The 20337-nt window shown below is 39.0% G+C and overlaps 1 protein-coding gene across 3 annotated transcripts in view; it reads right to left on the bottom strand.

The window, feature by feature from the left end:
- Nucleotides 1-20337, bottom strand: part of abcc1 (ATP binding cassette subfamily C member 1 (ABCC1 blood group)) — a 102815-nt gene that overhangs the window by 13147 nt on the left and 69331 nt on the right. For all 3 annotated transcript variants that reach the window (XM_088007962.1, XM_088007961.1, XM_088007960.1), the window contains 8 exons: nt 19750-19957; nt 16516-16826; nt 16213-16412; nt 14245-14371; nt 14013-14114; nt 12640-12790; nt 12391-12545; nt 1412-1578 (listed from right to left, as the gene is read on the bottom strand). In XM_088007962.1, the coding sequence (XP_087864088.1) occupies nt 1412-1578; nt 12391-12545; nt 12640-12790; nt 14013-14114; nt 14245-14371; nt 16213-16412; nt 16516-16826; nt 19750-19957 (1421 nt within the window). The remainder of the gene's footprint in view (nt 1-1411; nt 1579-12390; nt 12546-12639; nt 12791-14012; nt 14115-14244; nt 14372-16212; nt 16413-16515; nt 16827-19749; nt 19958-20337) is intronic.

Raw genomic sequence — 20337 nt, forward strand, 5'->3', positions numbered from 1 at the left:
AACTGGACAATGTGCTGGCAAGTTACTGATATTTTTACAGTTGTGATCTTGACTGGTCTTGAAATAAAATCCTGAGTCCTCAATGTCCGAGACTGAGACCAAATGCAGCTGAGTCCGAGACAAGGCTAAGACCATCAAAAAGTGGTATCAAGACTGGTCTCAAGTACTGCAACACTAAGTGTACTCACTTCCATTTAATGCTTACACTTCTTGTTTTTACTGCGGGTCTGGTCCAATATGATTTGTTATTTGTTCGACTCCCCCTATTGGTCTGAAGCACTTCCGTTTTGTGGAGCGAGTTTGCAGTTGTTTTTACTATTTGCAACATTTCTACCCCTTGCTCCATTTTTTCGTAATTGAAGTGTTTTATTTGTTATTGTAGAATTTTTGTGAGTGGAGCATTTTGTTTGTGATTGCAGAAATATGTTTGAGGTTGCAGCATTTTTTTTTTGCATTTGCACGTTTTGAAGTGTGCATCATACACCTTTTTGCAGTTCATTTACACCTGTCAGCCACTGTAGAATCCTGGTACTTAAACGTAATCTGCCATGTCAGCTCGGTTGTCACTCGATTGTTATGGTGATCTGTACTACCCATGAACCCTTTTGCAGCAACCGCAGGATCTCCGGCACTGCCACCTATTGCCGTCGTAAACACTCTCAGACCTTTTATGCACATGTCCACTAGGCGATGCACTTGGCAAATCTTCCAAATGGTCTACAGTTCAGTAATTCAACATAAGTCCAGAAGTAAGTTTTTAAAGTTAGGTCAAAAACCAACCTTTCACAAAGGAATTATATTCAATTCCTGTTTAGTGACAAATGATTGGTGAGTACTACCTTCAGGCTTTTGAACTTATCATCTATGGTTATCAAGGGTTAATGGATGCAGGCTCGTGTACAATAGGACCAGGTCGGCTGGGCCAGGCCCTGCAGTGCAAAAAGAGCTTATCAATTCTGAGGTGGATTATACTCTGCAAAAGTACTGGAGGGGTAAATTGTTATTTACATCTTAACCTTTCAAAATAGGAAGTTATTTTGAGGGGGCTTACCACTTCAGTCAATTAAACTTCTCAGTGAAGGAGTTAGACGGGAGGGGTTTAGCAACTCACACAACAAACCAGAGAAACAATGGAATGAATTAAATCTGAGCATATTAATGTGTTAGGGCAACATAGTCAAACAGGTAAATAAAAAAAGCATTCCCCACTTGGAGAAATGTGTTGTCATGGATGTTATAATTATGCACTATTTTATGCATAGATATATTTTATATACTTATAAAATATACTGAAGTATTACAGTACATCACATTGTAATGCCATATAGTCAAGACCTTTCAGATGGGAGCTACTCCACCCAGGAGGTCAAACATCAAATAATTAGAAAAAAAGACAAGAAGGGTTTCATACCTAAGGTTTTCTCCTCCTTCACTACACTCATGGCTGAGTTTGTTGGGTAGGCTAGAGACAAAGTTCTTGAGATGGGAAAACTCCAAAGCCCTCCATATTTCCTCATCAGAATAGGAGTCAAAGGGGTCCAGGTTCATTCTCAAAGATCCGGAAAACAGCACTGGGTCCTGAAAGGTGAGCAGATGGTAATATCAGGATACTAAAGGTGTATTTTTAGAATTAGAATTAGAATTTGAGTTTGTATGCGGTTTTAGGAAATTTGTCCAATCTAGGTCTGGCCAATATTACCAAAACCCATATCATAATATAATGGATTAATAAGCAAAAAAGAGTTATGGTCTATATCAATAATTGTTAGTTTTTTATTTTAAAAATCTGAAATACTGAAAAGAGAGTGATGTGACCTTTACATTTGTTGTTCATAGTTTCCTCTTGAGCTTTTGTATTAGTTTCTTCACTTCACACCTTTGTTTTTCTTTTAATTAAGCAGTTATGAGGCACTGTGGAAAAATCTGAAACTGCTCAAGTTACTCTACAGTGTTTCTCAATTATTTTCTGTCATGCCCGCCGTAGGAATCATAAAAAAAAATTTCACAACCCCCCCAGTGTCCTTCCCTCTCCCAAATTGAAATACTACTGCAAATCTGATATTTAATAATTTATCTGTGCAAACCAATGGCATTATATGACCTGATTACCGAAACAGTTGTTTCATTGTTCTCAGTTTCAAAACAATTTCCCTGTTCAGTTTATTAAGCCAATCAGTAACATTTAATCAAGACTACTCAATTTGGAAGAGAGAAAGTGCAAATGAGTCACTGGATGTGTGGTTTTAGAAACTTTTTTTAAAACTGTAAACATTGATTACTTCTCAGCTTTTTCAAACTTATTGTTTTTCACAAGGTATTGAGTTTTCTTTTGTGCAAAATTTGCAGCAATATTGTTTATATTTCAGCTTGTCAGCAGAAAACCATAACACTTTGCATTAGCTGTTAAAAGGTAGGCTTTGTCTATTTCCTGGCCTTTTTCTGGGAGCTAGTTATTTAGTTACTTGCTTATGATGGAGTAGGGCCAGACTAAGCGTTTTTTTGGTTTGTGTTTTAAATATGAGTAAAGTTGTACAAGAATAAAGTCGTAATGTTATAGTAACTCTTCACTACACTGTGCTAAAATTAGGAATATTGAGAGTATTGCAAAGTTATAGTTGGTATTAGTTTTACAAATTAAAAAAATACTTTTTTCACATGTCAGAATCAAATGATCAGCTGCAGGACTTTGATAATACTGTTTAAAGAACTTAAAAAACACAACATTTGATTTGAATTTTCCTAGGAACCATTCATACATTTGTTATAGTCTTAGTAACAATAAAGATATAATTCACACACTTGTTCAGTCCTTCAGGAATGGCTCCAAGCAACAACAACATGGTGGGTTATTGGAGTTTAAGAGCCAAAATTGACTCGATTTTTCCCAAAATATCATTCCAATAAGTCTTGATCTTATTCCAGGACCAGAAAATGTGGGGATGATTTGCCACTGTGTCCCCGCAGTCCCTCCAACATTAAGATGCTTTGGGGTTTTTATAAAACTGCTGTTTTGATGTTAAAAAACCCCAAAACATAACACATTTTTCCAGCTGAACCCTTGCCAACAGTTTGAGGAGGAGGTTGAAGCAGTGGATTCACACATATTGTCCCATTGGATCTTGTGTATCCAACATTTTTTCCCATCTTTTCCTAACATAATCTGTTGATGTTGCTTTGGTTCTCAACAATCCCTAATAGAGGTTGGAGTTCGGTGGCTATGCCAGGCTTGGAGTAAGTTTGAGAGGCTCTGAATTATCTCGTTGACTCTGAGATAAACTCTTTCAGTATGTTCAAAAAAGGACATTGTCTGAATTGCAAATATCTAAAGAAGTCCCTTTTTTAGGTTTTGTTGGCTCTAGTGGCCTTTATTTGAAAGTAGTCTGACAGGAAAGAGGGTAATGAGAGAGGGGGAAGACATGCGACAAATGTTGTTAGGCCGGGAAACGAACCTGCGACTACCACCATGAGGACTAAGACCTCCATATGTGGGTTGTGTTTTGCCCCTGTGCCACCACAGCACCCAGAAGTCCCTCTTTCTAAATCATAATTTTGATTTAGTGTTTGGAAGCTTGTTAATGTATTTTTATCTAGTATCCTAGATAAATATATGGTTATTCCTTTCTTTGACCAGTTTTTAAAACTGGAGTCTTATTGGTTGGAGGTAAAATCAGACTCTAAGGAGGCCCATTTGTGAACTCGTAGGTCAATAGAGTAAATGAAACCAGTAGATCTAATTTTATTTGGCATGCTGCTGCAAGATTCTGATCCCAATCAGAGCTTCTACTGGAATATTTCCACACTTGCTATCCAATTCTTTCCATCTATCCTTGCAAGTACAATCACACCACTGTGCTACTGTTTTAAGTTGAGCTGTGAGATTTGAGAGTGACAAACCCCGTTTTTCTAATGTAATCATAACAGTACTGTATTTAATTCTGGGTTTCTGTCCTGTCCAAATAAAACGGTATATCAGTTTGTCCCACTCACAAAACTGAGAATAAGGGATTCTGATAGGCAAAGAAATAAATAGGTATAATAACCTAGGTAAAACTGACATCTTAATGACCTCAATTCTTGAATTAAAGTCAAATATGCACGCTGCCTCACTGTGTGAGGTCTTGTTTATTCTCCTATTTACAGTTTCAAAGTTTTTATTGCACAAGTCCAGGGTTTCCCACAGAAAACTTGCTAAGCCCGGTGGTTGGGGCCACCATGTTTTTTTTATTAAAATATGTCAAGTTGACAGGAAATGTAAAATTATTACTAATTATATGGTGCGGGAAAACGCCAGTGAAATTCTATCTAAACCCAGAGCTAGTCTTAAAAACAACAAATCAAAAAATCCAATTAAAATGAATATCCATAATTTGCACTTCTGTTTAATCCAAATCAAGTCAGCAGCTCCATCAGGACCCCCAGGGCTTCAGGGGCCCCATAAATGCTAATATTTTAACACAGATCACATATATATAAATGTAACATTTGTTTATTGAGATGATCAATGCTGCCAAGTTTGATTTAATGGTTTCAGCAAACATAAATTAAAAGATTTTAAATTGTTTATATAATGTGCAGTTGCGCCACTGGCCTCATACAGCCTTGGACCGGCCCTGCATGGTGAGTTAAACCCGCTGCACTGCAGAGAGATGCGCAACAAACGGGAGATGTAATTCAATGCTGCTAATGTGATTTTAGTAGCTCTAACATTTCATGTCTGTTGAGTTTTTAATAAGAGTCACAGAAACTGTGATTTTCAGATCTCCGCTTGTGCACATTAACTCTGTTTGACTAAGTGGACAAAGCATCTGATATGGTTTGATGCATTGTGTCACCGGAAAAATACTACTACTAGTAATAAAATGATATAAAACCAGTGTGAAGCATGACAACGAGAAGAGCGCGAAAGCTCCTCACCGGGCGCTGGTTCATTAACCGCTAACTTTTCGGTCAACCGGAACCACATGCATAAACTTTGCAGGGAAGACAGAACCACATGCTGGGCAGAGTGTTGAGATGTAAACGCCGCATATAATTATTTGTTCACAAAAATAAATCATTTTCACCGCTCACTCAACGCACCTCTGAATTCGTTACAAGTTATTCCTGCGGTTCACATTGAGCTGCGCAACCAGAGCTAACGCGGCGGGTTTTAAACTCTTACCTTCATTTCTCCAAAGAGACATAATTCCTGACATTAAGTCGATGTAAATATCCATTGAGGTCAGTCTGTATGGACAGTTACATTGATTTGATCCAGTTCGAGTGAAAAGAGGCGCGCGTGATCCCGCTGAGGTAAAGTGAGGTAAAGCAGCGGCAGCGCGAGGCAAATCGCAGAGGCGCCAGCTGTGTTATTGTCCTCGCGCTGCCGGCTCTAAATGCATAAGCTATAAATCTATCTATTAACTTATCCTATCCTTTAGGAATAAACCTGCTCTGCTAGTGAAATGCTCAGAGCAACAGAGACGCTTGGAATCCGGCTTTAAAAAAAAAAAACATATACATATATACATATATATATATATATACATACACACATATATATACATATATATATATATATACATATATATATATATATATATATATATATATATATTATATATTATATTATTATATAATATATTATATAATATATATTATATATATATATATTATTATTATATATGTTGGGTATTTTTCTCGAACCTATATAAAAGACCACAGACAACGTATATGAATTTTATAGACAAAGCTTTTGCAAAAGGAGAACTCTCCATCAGGTCTGGGAAACACAGAGTTAACTGTCTCACATGAAGATGAAACAGTCAGTCGTAACCTCCAGGTCAGTTTATACACACATAAGGAAGAGAACACTTAAAACTAAAAATCACAATAATACTGATTAACATTAGACTGAATATGAACTAAAGTAATAATGATAATACCAAAAAATATCTAATATATATATATATATATATATATATATATATATTCTCTGGCAGAGAATGAAGCCAGGAGGATTAACCGGCTCTTCTCCACCCAACCAGCTAAAGTGTACTCTCAATGGCAGGGTACTAACAACAGAGCAGACCCACCAAGGCTGGAGACTGAACAATACTGGAAAGGCATATGGGAAAGGGAGGCGTCCCACAACAGCAATGCACAGTGGCTGACCTCTCTACGAGAGGACCACAGCAACCTCCCTGAACAAGCCCCGGTAACCATCACTGTGGCAAATGTCCAAGAAAGAGTCTCGGGTATGAAAAACTGGACAGCACCAGGGCCTGACATGATCCATGCCTACTGGCTAAAGAAACTCACTGCCCTCCATGAGCGACTGGCAGCTCAACTGAACCAGCTGCTACAAAATGGGACTCACCCTGAATGGTTAACTGAAGGGCGCACAATCCTGATCCAGAAGGACCCCTCAAAGGGTTCAGTCCCATCCAACTATCGGCCGATAACCTGTCTCTCTACAACATGGAAGCTCATGTCAGGCATCATAGCAGCTAAGATAAGCGGGCACATGGATAAATACATGAGCACGGCACAGAAGGGCATTGGCATAAATAGTAGAGGAGCCAAACACCAACTCCTTGTAGACCACACAGTCGCCCGAGACTGCAAAACCCGACACACCAACCTGTGCACCGCTTGGATTGATTACAAGAAAGCCTATGACTCAATGCCACACACCTGGATCATTGAATGGTTAGAGATGTACAACATCAATAGGACTCTAAGAGCCTTCATTGCAAACTTGATGGGGCTGTGGAAAACCACCCTTGAAGCCAACTGCAAACCACTTGCACAAGTGTCCATCAAATGTGGCATATACCAAGGAGATGCTCTGTCCCCACTGCTGTTCTGCATAGGCCTGAACCCCCTCAGCCAAATCATCAACAAAACTGGCTACGGATACCGACTTAAGAATGGGGCCACAATCAGTCACCTCCTCTACATGGATGACATCAAGCTGTACGCCAAGAGCGAGCGAGACATCGACTCACTGATCCACACCACCAGGATCTACAGCACTGACATTGGGATGTCATTCGGACTAGAGAAGTGTGGCCGGATGGTCACAAAGAGAGGGAAGGTCGTCCACACAGAAGGGGTCTCACTTCCAGAAGGAACAATAGCAGACATAGAGCACAGCTACAAGTACCTGGGAATACAGCAAGCAAATGGCAACCTCGATGAGGTCACAAGGACAGGAGCCACAGCCAAATACCTCCAACGAATAAGGCAAGTCCTGAGAAGCCAGCTCAATGGCAAGAACAAGATCCGTGCAATAAACAGCTATGCCTTGCCAGTAATCAGATACCCTGCCGGAATAATTAGCTGGCCAATGGAAGAGATGAAGGCCACGGATGTTAAGACTCGGAAGCTACTAACCATGCATGGAGGGTTCCACCCCAAATCCAGCACCCTGAGACTGTACACAAGCCGTAAGGAAGGAGGCAGAGGACTAGTGAGTGTGAGAGCCACTGTCCAGGATGAAACATCCAAGATCCATAAATACATCAAGGACAAAGCCTCAATGGACGATGTGCTCAACGAATGTCTCAGGCAGTGGGGAACAGAGGACAAGGTGCTGGCGGAACCATCATGGGAAGACAAGCTCCTACATGGGATGTACCACCGACAAATAACTGAAGTGGCTGATATCAGGAAATCCTACCAATAGCTGGAAAAAGCTGGACTCAAGGACAGCACGGAGGCCCTCATCCTGGCTGCCCAGGAACAGGCCCTAAACACCAGAGCAATAGAGGCTCAGATCTACCACACCAGACAAGACCCAAGGTGTAGGTTGTGCAAGGAGGCCTCTGAGACAGTCCAGCACATAACAGCAGGGTGCAAGATGCTGGCAGGGAAAGCGTACATGGAACGACATAACCAAGTGGCGGGCATAGTGTACAGGAACATCTGTGCAGAATATGGACTGGAAGCCCCGAGGTCAAAGTGGGGGACACCCCCAAAGGTGGTGGAGAATGACCGAGCTAAGATCCTGTGGGACTTCCAGATCCAGACAGACAAGATGGTAATGGAGAACCAACCGGACATTGTGGTGGTGGATAAAGAGCAGAGGAAAGCCGTTGTGGTGGATGTAGCAATACCAAGTGACCACAACATCAGGAAAAAGGAGCATGAGAAACTGGAGAAATACCAGGGCCTAAGAGAGGAACTGGAGAAGGCCTGGAAGGTGAAGACCACAGTGGTGCCTGTGGTCATCGGGGCCCTTGGGGCAGTCACCCCCAAACTGGAGCAGTGGCTACAACAGATCCCAGGAACAACATCAGACATCTCAGTCCAGAAATGTGCAGTTCTAGGCACAGCCAAGATACTGCGCAGAACCCTCAAGCTCCCAGGCCTCTGGTAGAGGACCCGAGCTCAGAGGATGAAAGAGACCACCCACGGAGGGTGAGAGGGGAATTTTTTTTTTTTTTATATAAAACACATTAGCAGAGGTTAATGTGTTTAATGCGTTGCTTGTTAAAAACATAAACAAGCAACGCTTAGCCTGGCGGTGGGGCTAGTAAAGCATGCCGGGCCGCCAGGTTTACGATACACTGGGGGAAACCCTGAAGTCATTTGGAAGGTAAGTCAACCATACACCCAATTTGATTGTTTTCTTAGACTAGTCAATAGGGGATTTATCTTTAAGCTCTGCTAATGTGTTTTATGTAGATAAAACACAGATTAGTCTGTGTCCTGAATAGGTGCCACATGTGTCTAATAACTTTAAAAAGACCTGGATGGATTGCTCTGGATTCGAGAGATATAGGAGGATATCATCAGCATATCAGGCTATTTTATGTTCTCTTGAATTTATTACTATGTTATGGATGCCATTGTTCTTCCTAATTGTCTGGGCGAGAGGCTCTATGTACAGTACTAAGAGAGTTGGCAAGAGTTGGGAGCCTTGTCGAGCGGATCTCTCAAGCTTTATTCTGTCTGTTAGGTGACCATTTATCTTGATTCTAGCAGTAGGTGACGAATATACTGTTTTAGTACAATTGACTGCACATGTGAAAAACCAAATTGTTCCAAAACTGAAAGTTAGTAATCCCAACTGACACAATCAAAAGTCTTTTCTGCATCCAGGCTAGCCATTACTGCTGTATGATTTCTTGTCTGTATATTCTGAGGGAGCGTCTTATATTGTCCTGAGTTTGTCAGCCAGACAAACCCGGTTTGGTCCCTCGTCAATCAGTTCTGAGACAAATGCCTTCACCCTATCAGACAAGATAGATGCATATAGTTTGTAATCTTGGTTGATATATGTCTGTGTGAGCTGCACATGTTTTGTTCTTGCCTCTTTCAGTATTAACGTTATAATTGCATCAGACCATGATGGTGATGTTGTTATTTTCCTTAATGTCCAATTTAATAACTTTAATAATTCAGGGGACAACTCTTTTTCAAATACCTTATCATTCACTTGAAAGACCGTCTGTGCCAGGTGTTTTATTGTTTTTTAACTTTATTATTGCCATTATTAGCTCCTTTTCAATAATATGCTTTGTTAAGCTTTTATTCTGACATTCTCAAATTATTGGTATGTCTAATGAATTGTGAAATATTTTAACATTTCCAGTTTTACTTTGTTCTAATTATGCACATAATATTTTATAATATACTTGAAAAACTTTGTCAATACATTCTATAAACTATTTTCTAATATTTCTGTTTGTGGGTTAATTATTGAACCAATTGATTGCATCATTTGCTTTTTTTTATTTTTTCTTGCACGTAGCTTTGTTTCCTTTGGCCCTGTGTCATAAAATGATTGTTTCAGGAATTTATACATTTTTTCTTCCTCTTCTTTATGTATGTCCAAAATTGCATTCCTTATCTTTTGGATTTGTACATTGATTTGATCAAGTTGAGTTCTGATTTGCATGTTCTCCAATCTCCAGTTCTTTTAATTTCTCATCTAGTTAATTTAGTTCTTTTTCTTTCTTTTTCTTAATAGCAGTGCTTAGTGATATAAACTTGCCTTTAATAAGGGACTTCAATGCGTCCCACAAAATATCAACTTTCCGTTGTTATTTAATTCTAGAAAGTATTTTATTTCTGTTTTTATTTCTTTTATAACATTTTTATTTAGCAAGCTTGTAGTTAGCCTCCCTATTGTTTTTTTTGTCTCATATTCGGTTAAGTGTTAAATACATTGGTGAGTAATCTGACAAGTTTTTAGAACAAATTTTACAGCTTTTGATTCTCTGTCAATCATTAATAAGAACCAAAAAGAGATCTATTCTTGAAAATACTGTGTGAGGGGGAGAAAAATATGTGAAATCTTTTCCTGTTGGGTGCCTCTCCTGCCAAGCGTCCAGTAAACCAAAATTATACAGGCCCCTTTTTAGCAGTTTACTTTGTGGTGTGGGTAATGGTTATGTTAGGGTTTTGTTATTAGATGTGTAATTTTTATTCAAGTCTGTATTAAATCCACCTGCACATATTACCTTATGACTCTGATTAAATAACTTCTAGGACTTTTTTTCAAAAAATGATGGTCAGAATTTGGGGCATATAGATAGAGAAGGCTAACCAATTTCCCTTCAATCCTACCCCGAACCAATATATACCTTCACTGTCTCATATATGCTTAATAAGTTCAAAATGTAGGGAATCATGTATTAGTACTGCAACTCCTCTTTTATGACCTGTCTTGTATGAGCTATGAAAAACATTCCTAAATAAACATTTTTGCAATTTCTCATGTTCTATTGGGGACAAATGAGTTTCTTGAAGGAGCAGAATCTGAATTTTCTCCCTTTTTATCTCGGACATTACTCTGTTCCTCTTGACAGGATTATTGAGTCCATTAACATTCCATGAAGCTGCTCTAATATCACTATTAGTCATATCAGTACACCAGTTTGCACATGCTGACAGTGTGAGCACAAAAACAACAGAGATTTTGAAAACGTAAAACAAACAGGATGACTTTAGGGCTCCACTATCCCACGTCATCCTACAACCTCTTTCCTTACATTTTAAGAAGAACAGCCCTACTCTAATTAGGGGCTCCTTCTCTGCCAAAGACAAAGTTCCCTCACCTTTGAGACAGTAATTTCTCCATTAATCCTGATCAGAATTTTGTTTTAATATGTGAGGGGCGGCAGGAGTTGGACTCAGGTGTTAGAACTAAAGACAGATTACAAGCGTGGGATTCAGATCTTACATAAGTATTTAGGATTTGCATCAAGACAGCTATTTATACTTGTTCTCATCAGAATTCTTGAAGCTTTTCTCGCACTGGCGTTTGGGGCATAAAGTGTGCCCCAAACGCCAGTGTGAGCTGGCCCCTTTGTGCATCCTGGCTGACCGCTGGTTCTTAGTTTGCAGGGGTGATCGCAGCATATCTACCCGGTATCCTCTCTTCCTTATGTCATCCGCTGCTGCTGATGCACTCACGTACAGGCATAGTTTGTCTCCCAGTGAATCCTCATCTTAGTCGGGTATGGTGTTTGGAAACATATTTTTTCCTCTTTGGGATTCTTCTTGATGTTTTTATATTCTTTAAGCTTGTTGTTTATCTCTGTCGGAAGATTATGCACAAATGACATCAATTTGCCATCATAGAAGATCTTCTTTCCCTATGACGCTTTTAGGATTTTCTCTAATGTCATATCTGTGAAAGATCACCAATTGTTCTGCTTCGGTTAGTCTAGCACCTTGATTTTGAATGTTCGTACTGACCTCCTCCAGCTTCTTGTTCATTTCACTCTTAAAGCTGATCAGATCCTGCTTGATATTATTTTTCAATGCAATGATGTCTTTCACATTTCTTTGACATTGTTGCATAGATTCTGGATAGCCTTAGCAGTTGTTAGCTTGCTCTTCTCACTTGGGTCCATGGCCAGGCAGGAACTGGCCGTGACTTTTAGTGCCCCTGATCTCTTTTTTGATCTAACTTCACGCACAGTATGTCATTGTGAAGAAGAACTGAATCCCTTTATCGACTTTAGTCGAGTTTTCCTCGTCTCTGATTAGGACAGATTAAATATTTAAACCGCCATCTTGGAGACGCTCCTGGAAGTCCACTGGTACATCTTTTGTGTTGAGAATGATAAGAACCACTTACATTACAATAAGCCTCTGCAATGCTTTCCCTGCTTGGGCCTAAGAAATATAAATAAAAATAATTATGTGAAGAGAGGTGGAATGATTCAGTTTGGTATGCTTGTAAGTTTCCTCCTTTAGTAAGGAGCAGAGACAGTTTAGAGTGGCCAAATGTCAGACTGGGACAGAATCTCATTTCTATTGGAAGCCCCGACAGTTGTGCCATATAAACACCACCTCAGCCTTTGTCTCCAGTGTAAATCTAGCCACTAAAGGCTGCTTTGCTACAGGTGCACTGATCAGGCCAGATTGCTTTTTTGCATCCTATTTACTCACCTGTGGGATGATGGTGATTCTGGAGCGCAGCTCATGGAGGCCTAGCTTAGCAATGTCCACTCCATCAATGAAGATGTGGCCCTCTGCTGCCTCAATGATCCGGAACAGGCCCAGTGTTAGAGATGACTTCCCAGCACCAGTCCTCCCCACAATCCCTACCTGTTGGGAACCAGCAGCACATCCACAATAAATTCCTCCAGTGTTCAGTCACAGTGAGTACTCCTGAGCTTGTCAGAGCTACAATAAGACCTGCCTTCTCTCCTCCATTAATAGCAATGGTGATATTGCGAATGGCCAGGTCCAGGTCATGGCGATAGCGCAGGCCAAAGCCTCGGATGTCTATGCAGCCCTGAGTGGGCCAGCCAGGGGGAACGGAGGGAGACTCATGTTGCCATTCTGCCTGTGGTCAGAGAACAGACATGAATGCAATACTCAAATCATATTTTGAATCACAATCAAGCTCAGCCAAAGTCCTAACTTGGTTAGGTTTTCATTTGCCCTTTCTTATGACTAAACAGTTGACAGAATGTTTATTGATGTCACTTTGTTACCTTTTACAACTATGGTTTTAGAGCATGGTTGCCTTTGTGGAGTGCATATAGACCTGAAACAATGTCAAACTCAAATAGGCAATTTGGCTTAGAAGGCATCGATTTCCCCCTTTCCTCTGAGCTTTTGAACTGATCTGCACTTTTCTGAGATCAATACTTCCAAGTGTTTCCACGCACTGCTCCCAGCAGGTCGTCCAGAACTACCATTTTACATTCTGCTCTTGTTACTAAATGATAGAATTTCAACAGCCCTGTTATGATCACTTCTGAAGATGGCAAGTCTCCAATTCTAGAAGTAACAGTAATCAAACCATATCAATGCATTTTATAAGGTTGTGCTGAATCATTTCAAAAATCCCATGGAACTGAGGCCAGTGCACAGAGAGATCATAAAAAGCATGTGGTACAATGAACTATGAACATTGAAATGACTGCAAACAACAGTAGGAGATAAGTATGTGTCTGCTGTGTGTCCAGGGCATGATGACGCCGTAGAGTTGGAAAGATAGGTGGTCTACTATTGTTGGATCAGCTGAACAATCTGAACTGCTTTGAGGTCTCTGGGTATTTGCATGCTTGCAAGTGTTTTAAGAAAATGTGAATGTGGTGAGAATAGCTGGTATTACAAGACTTATTTTAGAATTTAACTCAAACCAGAGAACAGAAAGCTCTTTACAACAGAAATAACTTTTTAAAAAGTTCAGGTGACCAATGACTCAAATGACTAAATACAATCTCTGATAGAAATTATAAGCCCATATCACTTGGAATTGTTTTAATTTATTAAGTGTAGATATCAAATTAGGAATGATGCATATAGCAGTTTATAAAAAATAAAAAATATATATATTTCTAATATTTATTCTTTAATATTAAGTCTGTTTAATGAGATGATAGTAAAATCAATTAACAATATAAAGCCCTGGTGGGAGTATTTATTTAAATGTTGCAGCATTTAAGCCCAAAATCAAAGCCAAGCCCACATAACCACAGAAAAATAAAAAGGACAAAAGTCAACCCTTAAACATCCCAATGTTAGTATGGTTTTGGTCCAAAGAATGTGCAGTGTACCTCTTTCCCTGTGCTGGAGTATTCCTTCACCTTCTCTACAGCTATTATATTTGTCTCTACATCAGAAGACATTCTCACGAGCCACGTCAATGAGGCAGTCAGCTGCATACGAAGTAAACAAAAAAAGGTTAGATTAGGTTCAAAAGCGTATTAACTTAATTTATTAACATTTTGCAAAAAGACATTGCTCCACTGACACTGGTGCTGAGAACTACCGAAGTGGTGCTTTTACCTGCAGGGCGTAGGAGATGGAGAGCCCCATGATGCCTGGGCTCAGGCTATCTCTGGCTATAACAGCAAACAGGGCAGCAAATGAAACAATGCAGTTTCCTACAAACTCCAGGCGAATTGCCAGCCACCTACACAAACACAAGTTCAGATACAAACAAGAAATATTTATTAAGATGGAAATGGAGAGGAAAATAGAGATGAAGTTCTGTGGCTGGTGACTTGAATTTAAACTCAATTGGCTCTAACTAGAGACTGGCCGGTTGTAAATACAAGAACCTAGTCTTTGATCAGTGAATGCACCTCATTCAGCAACACTATTCAAATTGGAAACTACTTTGAGATTCTTTGAGGGTTTTAAGTTTAAATAAGACAAATACAGAAAAAGAGAGAGTTCAGAGAAAAGAAGCACATAAAGAAGGAGCAAAAAAAGCAAAAAAGAAAGATCAGGCATAGCAAAAGAATGAAAGAATATGCAAGAGAAAATAAAAAGGGTTTTAGTGGGTTAAAGTTTTACAATAATCCTGTAATTGCTACTGGTCCAACATGATTTTGTGCTTGATATTTATTTTGTGAGTATTAATAAGTGTTCCCTTGAACACAATGGTGGTTGATGAGCTAATTTTAAACCCTTGCTCTGCGTAAGGCCGTCTTTGAGTTGCCTTTTTTTTTGGTAATGGACCCGAAACGCATAGAATTGCGCAACACCTTGTTGAAACAATTATTACTGAGATTATTATTTTTGTTGGGTCATTTATTTGAAAACGTTTTGTTGATTTCTTTTATTCCTTAATAAAATTCTAAATGTTTTGGATCTTAGTGAATAAGCGGTCAGAAGAGGACGTGCTGGTCTCAGTTTGTCACCTACTGCCGAGATTGACTCAAAACCTTCCCGCGACTGACCGGTCGATCAGGATCGATGTATTGAGTACCCATGATCTAAAACATGCAGGGCAGTGCGCCTTGATGACCAGGATTGGGAAACGCTGGTCTAGCTAGATTTATACAAGCACTATATTCCTCCCCAAAATCTCTGAAGGTCTTGAATTCCAGGGGAAGTTCAGTGCCACATGTATCCACTCCCCTGACTTCTCAATTTGTCTAATTTTCTTGAAGTGTTATTTTGTCCTCATGCTGTAATGGTAGCCAGGAATACTAATTAATCAATGAATGGATCTTGAGTGGTGTCTTTATAATACAATCACTTGAGATACAGTCACTGCACTCAGGTAACCTCCATCTCACCAATTATAAAAGAAGCACTATTTGCCTGGACCTTTGTTTAATTAGATCAGTTACTTTAAAGGGAGTGAATATTTATGCAATCATTTATTTTAAGTTATATGTTTTTATTTAGTTGACATTTTGTCAAAATCAGTTTTCACTTTCACATTAAATTCATTTTTTTTGTAATTATTTTGATCAAAAAGCAAAACTTTATTGATCATGATTGACTTGTAGAACCTACAAAAAGATTTGGTAACACTTTAACGGGGTGTGCATAAGACTGACATAACAGTGTCATAAACATTGACATATCGCCTGTCATGAACATAATGAAGTCTTTATGAATGTCTATGACTGTTGTCATGTAGTGTTACTCGGTAAATAATGACACTTTTAATGCAAAGTTGCTTTAAAAGTTGCATTGAAAGTCCATTAAAAATGCCAACTTTGCATTATTTTGGAAATAATCACACTTTAATGCAAAGTTGGCATTTTAATGGACTTTCAATGCAACTTTTAAAGCAACTTTGCATTAAAAGTGTCATTATTTACCAAATGACACTTAATGACAACATTCATAAAGATTCTTTCGTGTTCATGACTGGTGTTATTTCATATTTATGACAGTGTCATGTCAGTCTTATGCACAACCCGTCAAATAAAGTGTTACCAAAAGTTCAAACACATAGGAGGGTGAGTACATTTAATAAGAATTAGAGAAGAGAAAAGTAGCACTGCTCTTAACCTGTTAGCTACTATGCTGGGGTAGTAGGCCTTCTGGTTGTGGTCTACTCGCTGGTCACTCTCATGGATGAATTGCTCCTGCTCACCAAAAGCTCGAATGACAGAGGTGCCCAACAATGTTTCGTTAAAGTGGGTGTAGATGGGTGAACGGCTGACAGACTCCAGACGCTTCAGCTGGCGAGAAGTTGCCACATAAAACCTCTGTACACAAACAAGCAATATAATGTTCAACAATTTTAATCACATCTAAGAGCAAGTCAGAGCTGCACATACAGCAGAAATACAGGATGTATTTTTAACTAACCTGCACAAAAAAGTAGAGCAACCCAAGAAAAGGAATGATGATAGCCACAAGTGGTGTGGCAAACAGGATAATGACACAGGAACCCAACACGTTGAACAAGGATCCCATGAACATTTTAATAATGCTGGGGATTACAGAATCAATGGTGTCCATCTCCTTGGCAAAGCGGTTAACCAGGTTACCACTTGGAGTTTTCTCAAAGAAGGACATGGGTGAGCGCAGCACATCATATAGCAAGGACTGGTGGAGGTAGCGGGACGCCATGATGCCCCCAATGGACATGGAGAGGGAATAACCAAAGACTGCTACACCTACAAGGTAAAAGTAAAAATTATGACCTTTTATAATGCTGAATGAATGACTTTAAACACAGTTCTTTGTAAAGATATGGATTGCCCCTTGATTTTTTTTTTCCACATTCTGTATGACAGTCACAATCAGAGACCATGCTGGAGACAAAGTTCAAACTGGATTACGTATGGCTTTCCGTCAACATGTGCTTTCTTTTGACACTCTTTGTTCATGATGTAGAGAGTGACCAAGAAATTGTTTGGTCACTTCAGCTGTTGATATTTTCAGCTCCCCCAGAGTTATTCTCAGCCCTCTTTCTGATTCTGTGATAATAGTTCTCTATTTCCAGCCTGTCAGTTTAAACAGACAGTTCTGGACCAAGCTCAACAATCCCCTCTACTGTTCACAGCCAAAAAGTATTTCCATCATCCTTTGATCCAAAGGTCAGAGGGTGATGAAATGAATCAACCACTTCAAATTATTTAAATGTCCACATTACTTAAAGTACAGGATGAGGTGGAGCAGAAGCAAATATTTTTCTTTTTTTTATTGGCTCTAGTGGCCTTTATTTGAAAGTGGTCAGACAGGAAAGAGAGAGAGGGAAGAAATGTGGCAAGGGTCACCAGACCGAGACTCAAACCTGCAATGACCACGTCAAGGACTAAGGACTATGTGGGTTTTGCTTTACCCCTGGACCACCACAGAACCCCAAGCAAATATTTTACATTGAGATTTACTCATTAATCCTATGCCTATTTATAGCTATTGTTCTTTTGAACATCTACTCCTTAGTTTTCCTCCTGATTTTCAAAGCACTAAAACCACATTTGCTTGTAGTTTTATATTGTCCACCAGGGTCTTACTCTATCTTTAGACCATATCTCAGATTTTTTATTTTATTTAGTGGTAAATACTGATAATATCAATATAATGGGGAACTAAAGCATTCATGTTGACACTGAAAGTGATAGTCTAAATTTAGTCCTTAATACTCTTATAACAAATTGGCTTTACTCAAAAAAATTCACTATCCAGTTATAATAAATAACCTCCATGTTATTTTTAACCAGTATATGCCCCATATCAAGCAAGTTTCTAGGATTTCCTTCTTTCACCTTTAGAAAATTGCCAAAATTATAAATATCATGTCCACAAATGATACTGAGAGTTCTGATGAAAATAAAAAAGAGATCATATTTCTCCTATTACATCTTCCTTTTATTGGTATCCTATTGAATCCAGAATATAATTTAAGATTCTTTTTCTCACATATAAAGACCCTGTCTGATGAAGCTCCATCATCCATTTTCCTCTACTGCTTTCCAGTTTACATTATTTGGTGTTATTTCAACTTTTCTCTTCATAGAAGCTAAACCCGAACCTGGATGACGGCATCAGCTGAGATGATGTTGTTATCTCAGCTAATCATCCTCCTCTCCTGATATTAACTATTTTCATGAACATTGAAAATAATCCTACATCAGTACATCTGTTTCTTCTTGTGCATTATTCTCAGACTTTTCAAAGCCCCAGTCGGTCGCTTGTACTCAGCGAGGCTCTGGTTCTAGTTCTGCTGGAGGTTTCTTCTTGTTAGAGCAGTTTTTCCTCTTCACTGTCATGAATGTTTGGTATTAAGGATTTCTCTAAAGTCAACAACCCAACACGAGGAACTTTTTTGCTCATCCAGGAGTGAATGCTGCAAGTCAATAATTCAATGCAAACTGCGAGGTTTCCTTAAGTTTCCTTAACGGATAGGTAAACCTTTTAACTACAATGAACAATTCATTGAGTTCACTGTAACATTTGATAACTAGTATCAAATAGTACATCACTTTCTGGCACAACACCTCAAGTGTTCCTGCTGTTGGCACTAACCTTGCAAGAAGTGCCTCAGAGGCTACTGCAGGTGAAAATTCTTGTGAGGATAGTAACTTAATTCAGAAATTATTTTTTTAAATATTATATTACATCATATTTTACTATGGGAAATATACAGGAAAATACTAATACGGTAGTTTCCCAGCCAAAACGGGAAACTTCTTAGGTATTGTCATTAGGTATGAGAGACGACAAAACAGTGATTTAAGAGATGTGGGATGGTGTGAAAATAACTGTCTGATCTTGAATGTGAACAAAACAAAGTAGATTATTTGAGACTTCAAGAGAAACTGGGTTAAGTCAAATACTATTTCCAGAATTGGAGGTGGCTGAGGAGAATAAATACCTCAATGTTCACCTGGACAACAGACAATGAAAACATCTACAAGAAGCAACAGAGCAGACTATATGTCTTGAGAAAGCACAGGACACCCAGCATTTGTAGCAAGATGCTTCTGATGTTCTTTACGTCTGCTCTGGAGTATCTAATCTCTTCTCCCATCATCTGTTGAGGTAGCAGCATCAAAGCTACTAAACTAAGTAAAAATAACTAGTTGATGAAGGCTGGTTCTGTTCTGGGGATTGCTCTGGAACAATTGGAGATAATGGTGCAGGAGGGACTCTTCATAAAATGAAGAACATTATGGCAACCCTGAGCATCCGCTTTATTAAACTTGCTATATAATAACAGAGTAATAAAGTATTTCAGAAATGGGCTTGATTTTGTTCAAAGCTAGTTAAACTTCTTTACTTTGCTGTGTTCTTTGGTCTTTATGATGTAGTTTGTTTACTAAGGTTGACCTACAAACATCAAATATTGGAGGAATGTAATTACTGCTGAATGCTGAATACAAATGCAAATCATACTTGCAGATTTTTATCAGCAAAAAAAAAAAAAAAAAAATCTAAACATATCTCCCTTAAATTCTGTTGGTCTGTCACAAGAAATCCCATTAAAAATATACTAAAGTATCAACAAAATACAAAATCTTGACAGAGTATGAATACAAGGCACAGTAAATACTCAACTATAATGCAAACACAGAGCCTTATTTTCTGACTTACCTTGGGTCAGGCCAAAGCCACCGTACACAGCAAGTCTCCTAAGTCTGTAAGGCTGAGTGCCATTAACTACCAGGTCATCAGTCCACAGGCTAAGCCAGTAGTTGGAGAACAGGGAGACCAGGTGATGGGTGAGGAACAGCAGCAGACTGATGCAGGACAGAAGTACACCGATGGCTTTCAGATAGGCCCAAAATACAGACAGCTTCACCTAAAGAGGAAGAGCATCTAGAATCTGCCACTGATTGCTTAAATGACAGGTAACATTTATGGAAATACAGCCTCTTTCCATTCATTTTTTGTACAGGATGATTTTATGGATCGCCTTAGTAGAATTTAAATAAAATAATCACACCGTCTGACCAACAGGACTGACGGCTTGGTCATCCTTTGTCTCCATTTTTGCTGTTAAATAGTAATATGAAGATGTGTGGTAAAAGTGCTTGTCAAGCAGCAGTAATGACTACATGGGATTCTTCTTAAATAAAATTGATTCCATTTAGTATGCTTGGTCACCCTGACAAAGTGCTGTGGAGTGTTTGATGCTGAAGCATTCAGTGACACTGTTTTCTGCTCTATAAAAGACTTTCT

Source organism: Poecilia mexicana, unplaced genomic scaffold (assembly GCF_051168715.1).
Source record: "Poecilia mexicana isolate PSO_F unplaced genomic scaffold, ASM5116871v1 scaffold_8, whole genome shotgun sequence".
Taxonomy (NCBI): Eukaryota; Metazoa; Chordata; class Actinopteri; order Cyprinodontiformes; family Poeciliidae; genus Poecilia; species Poecilia mexicana.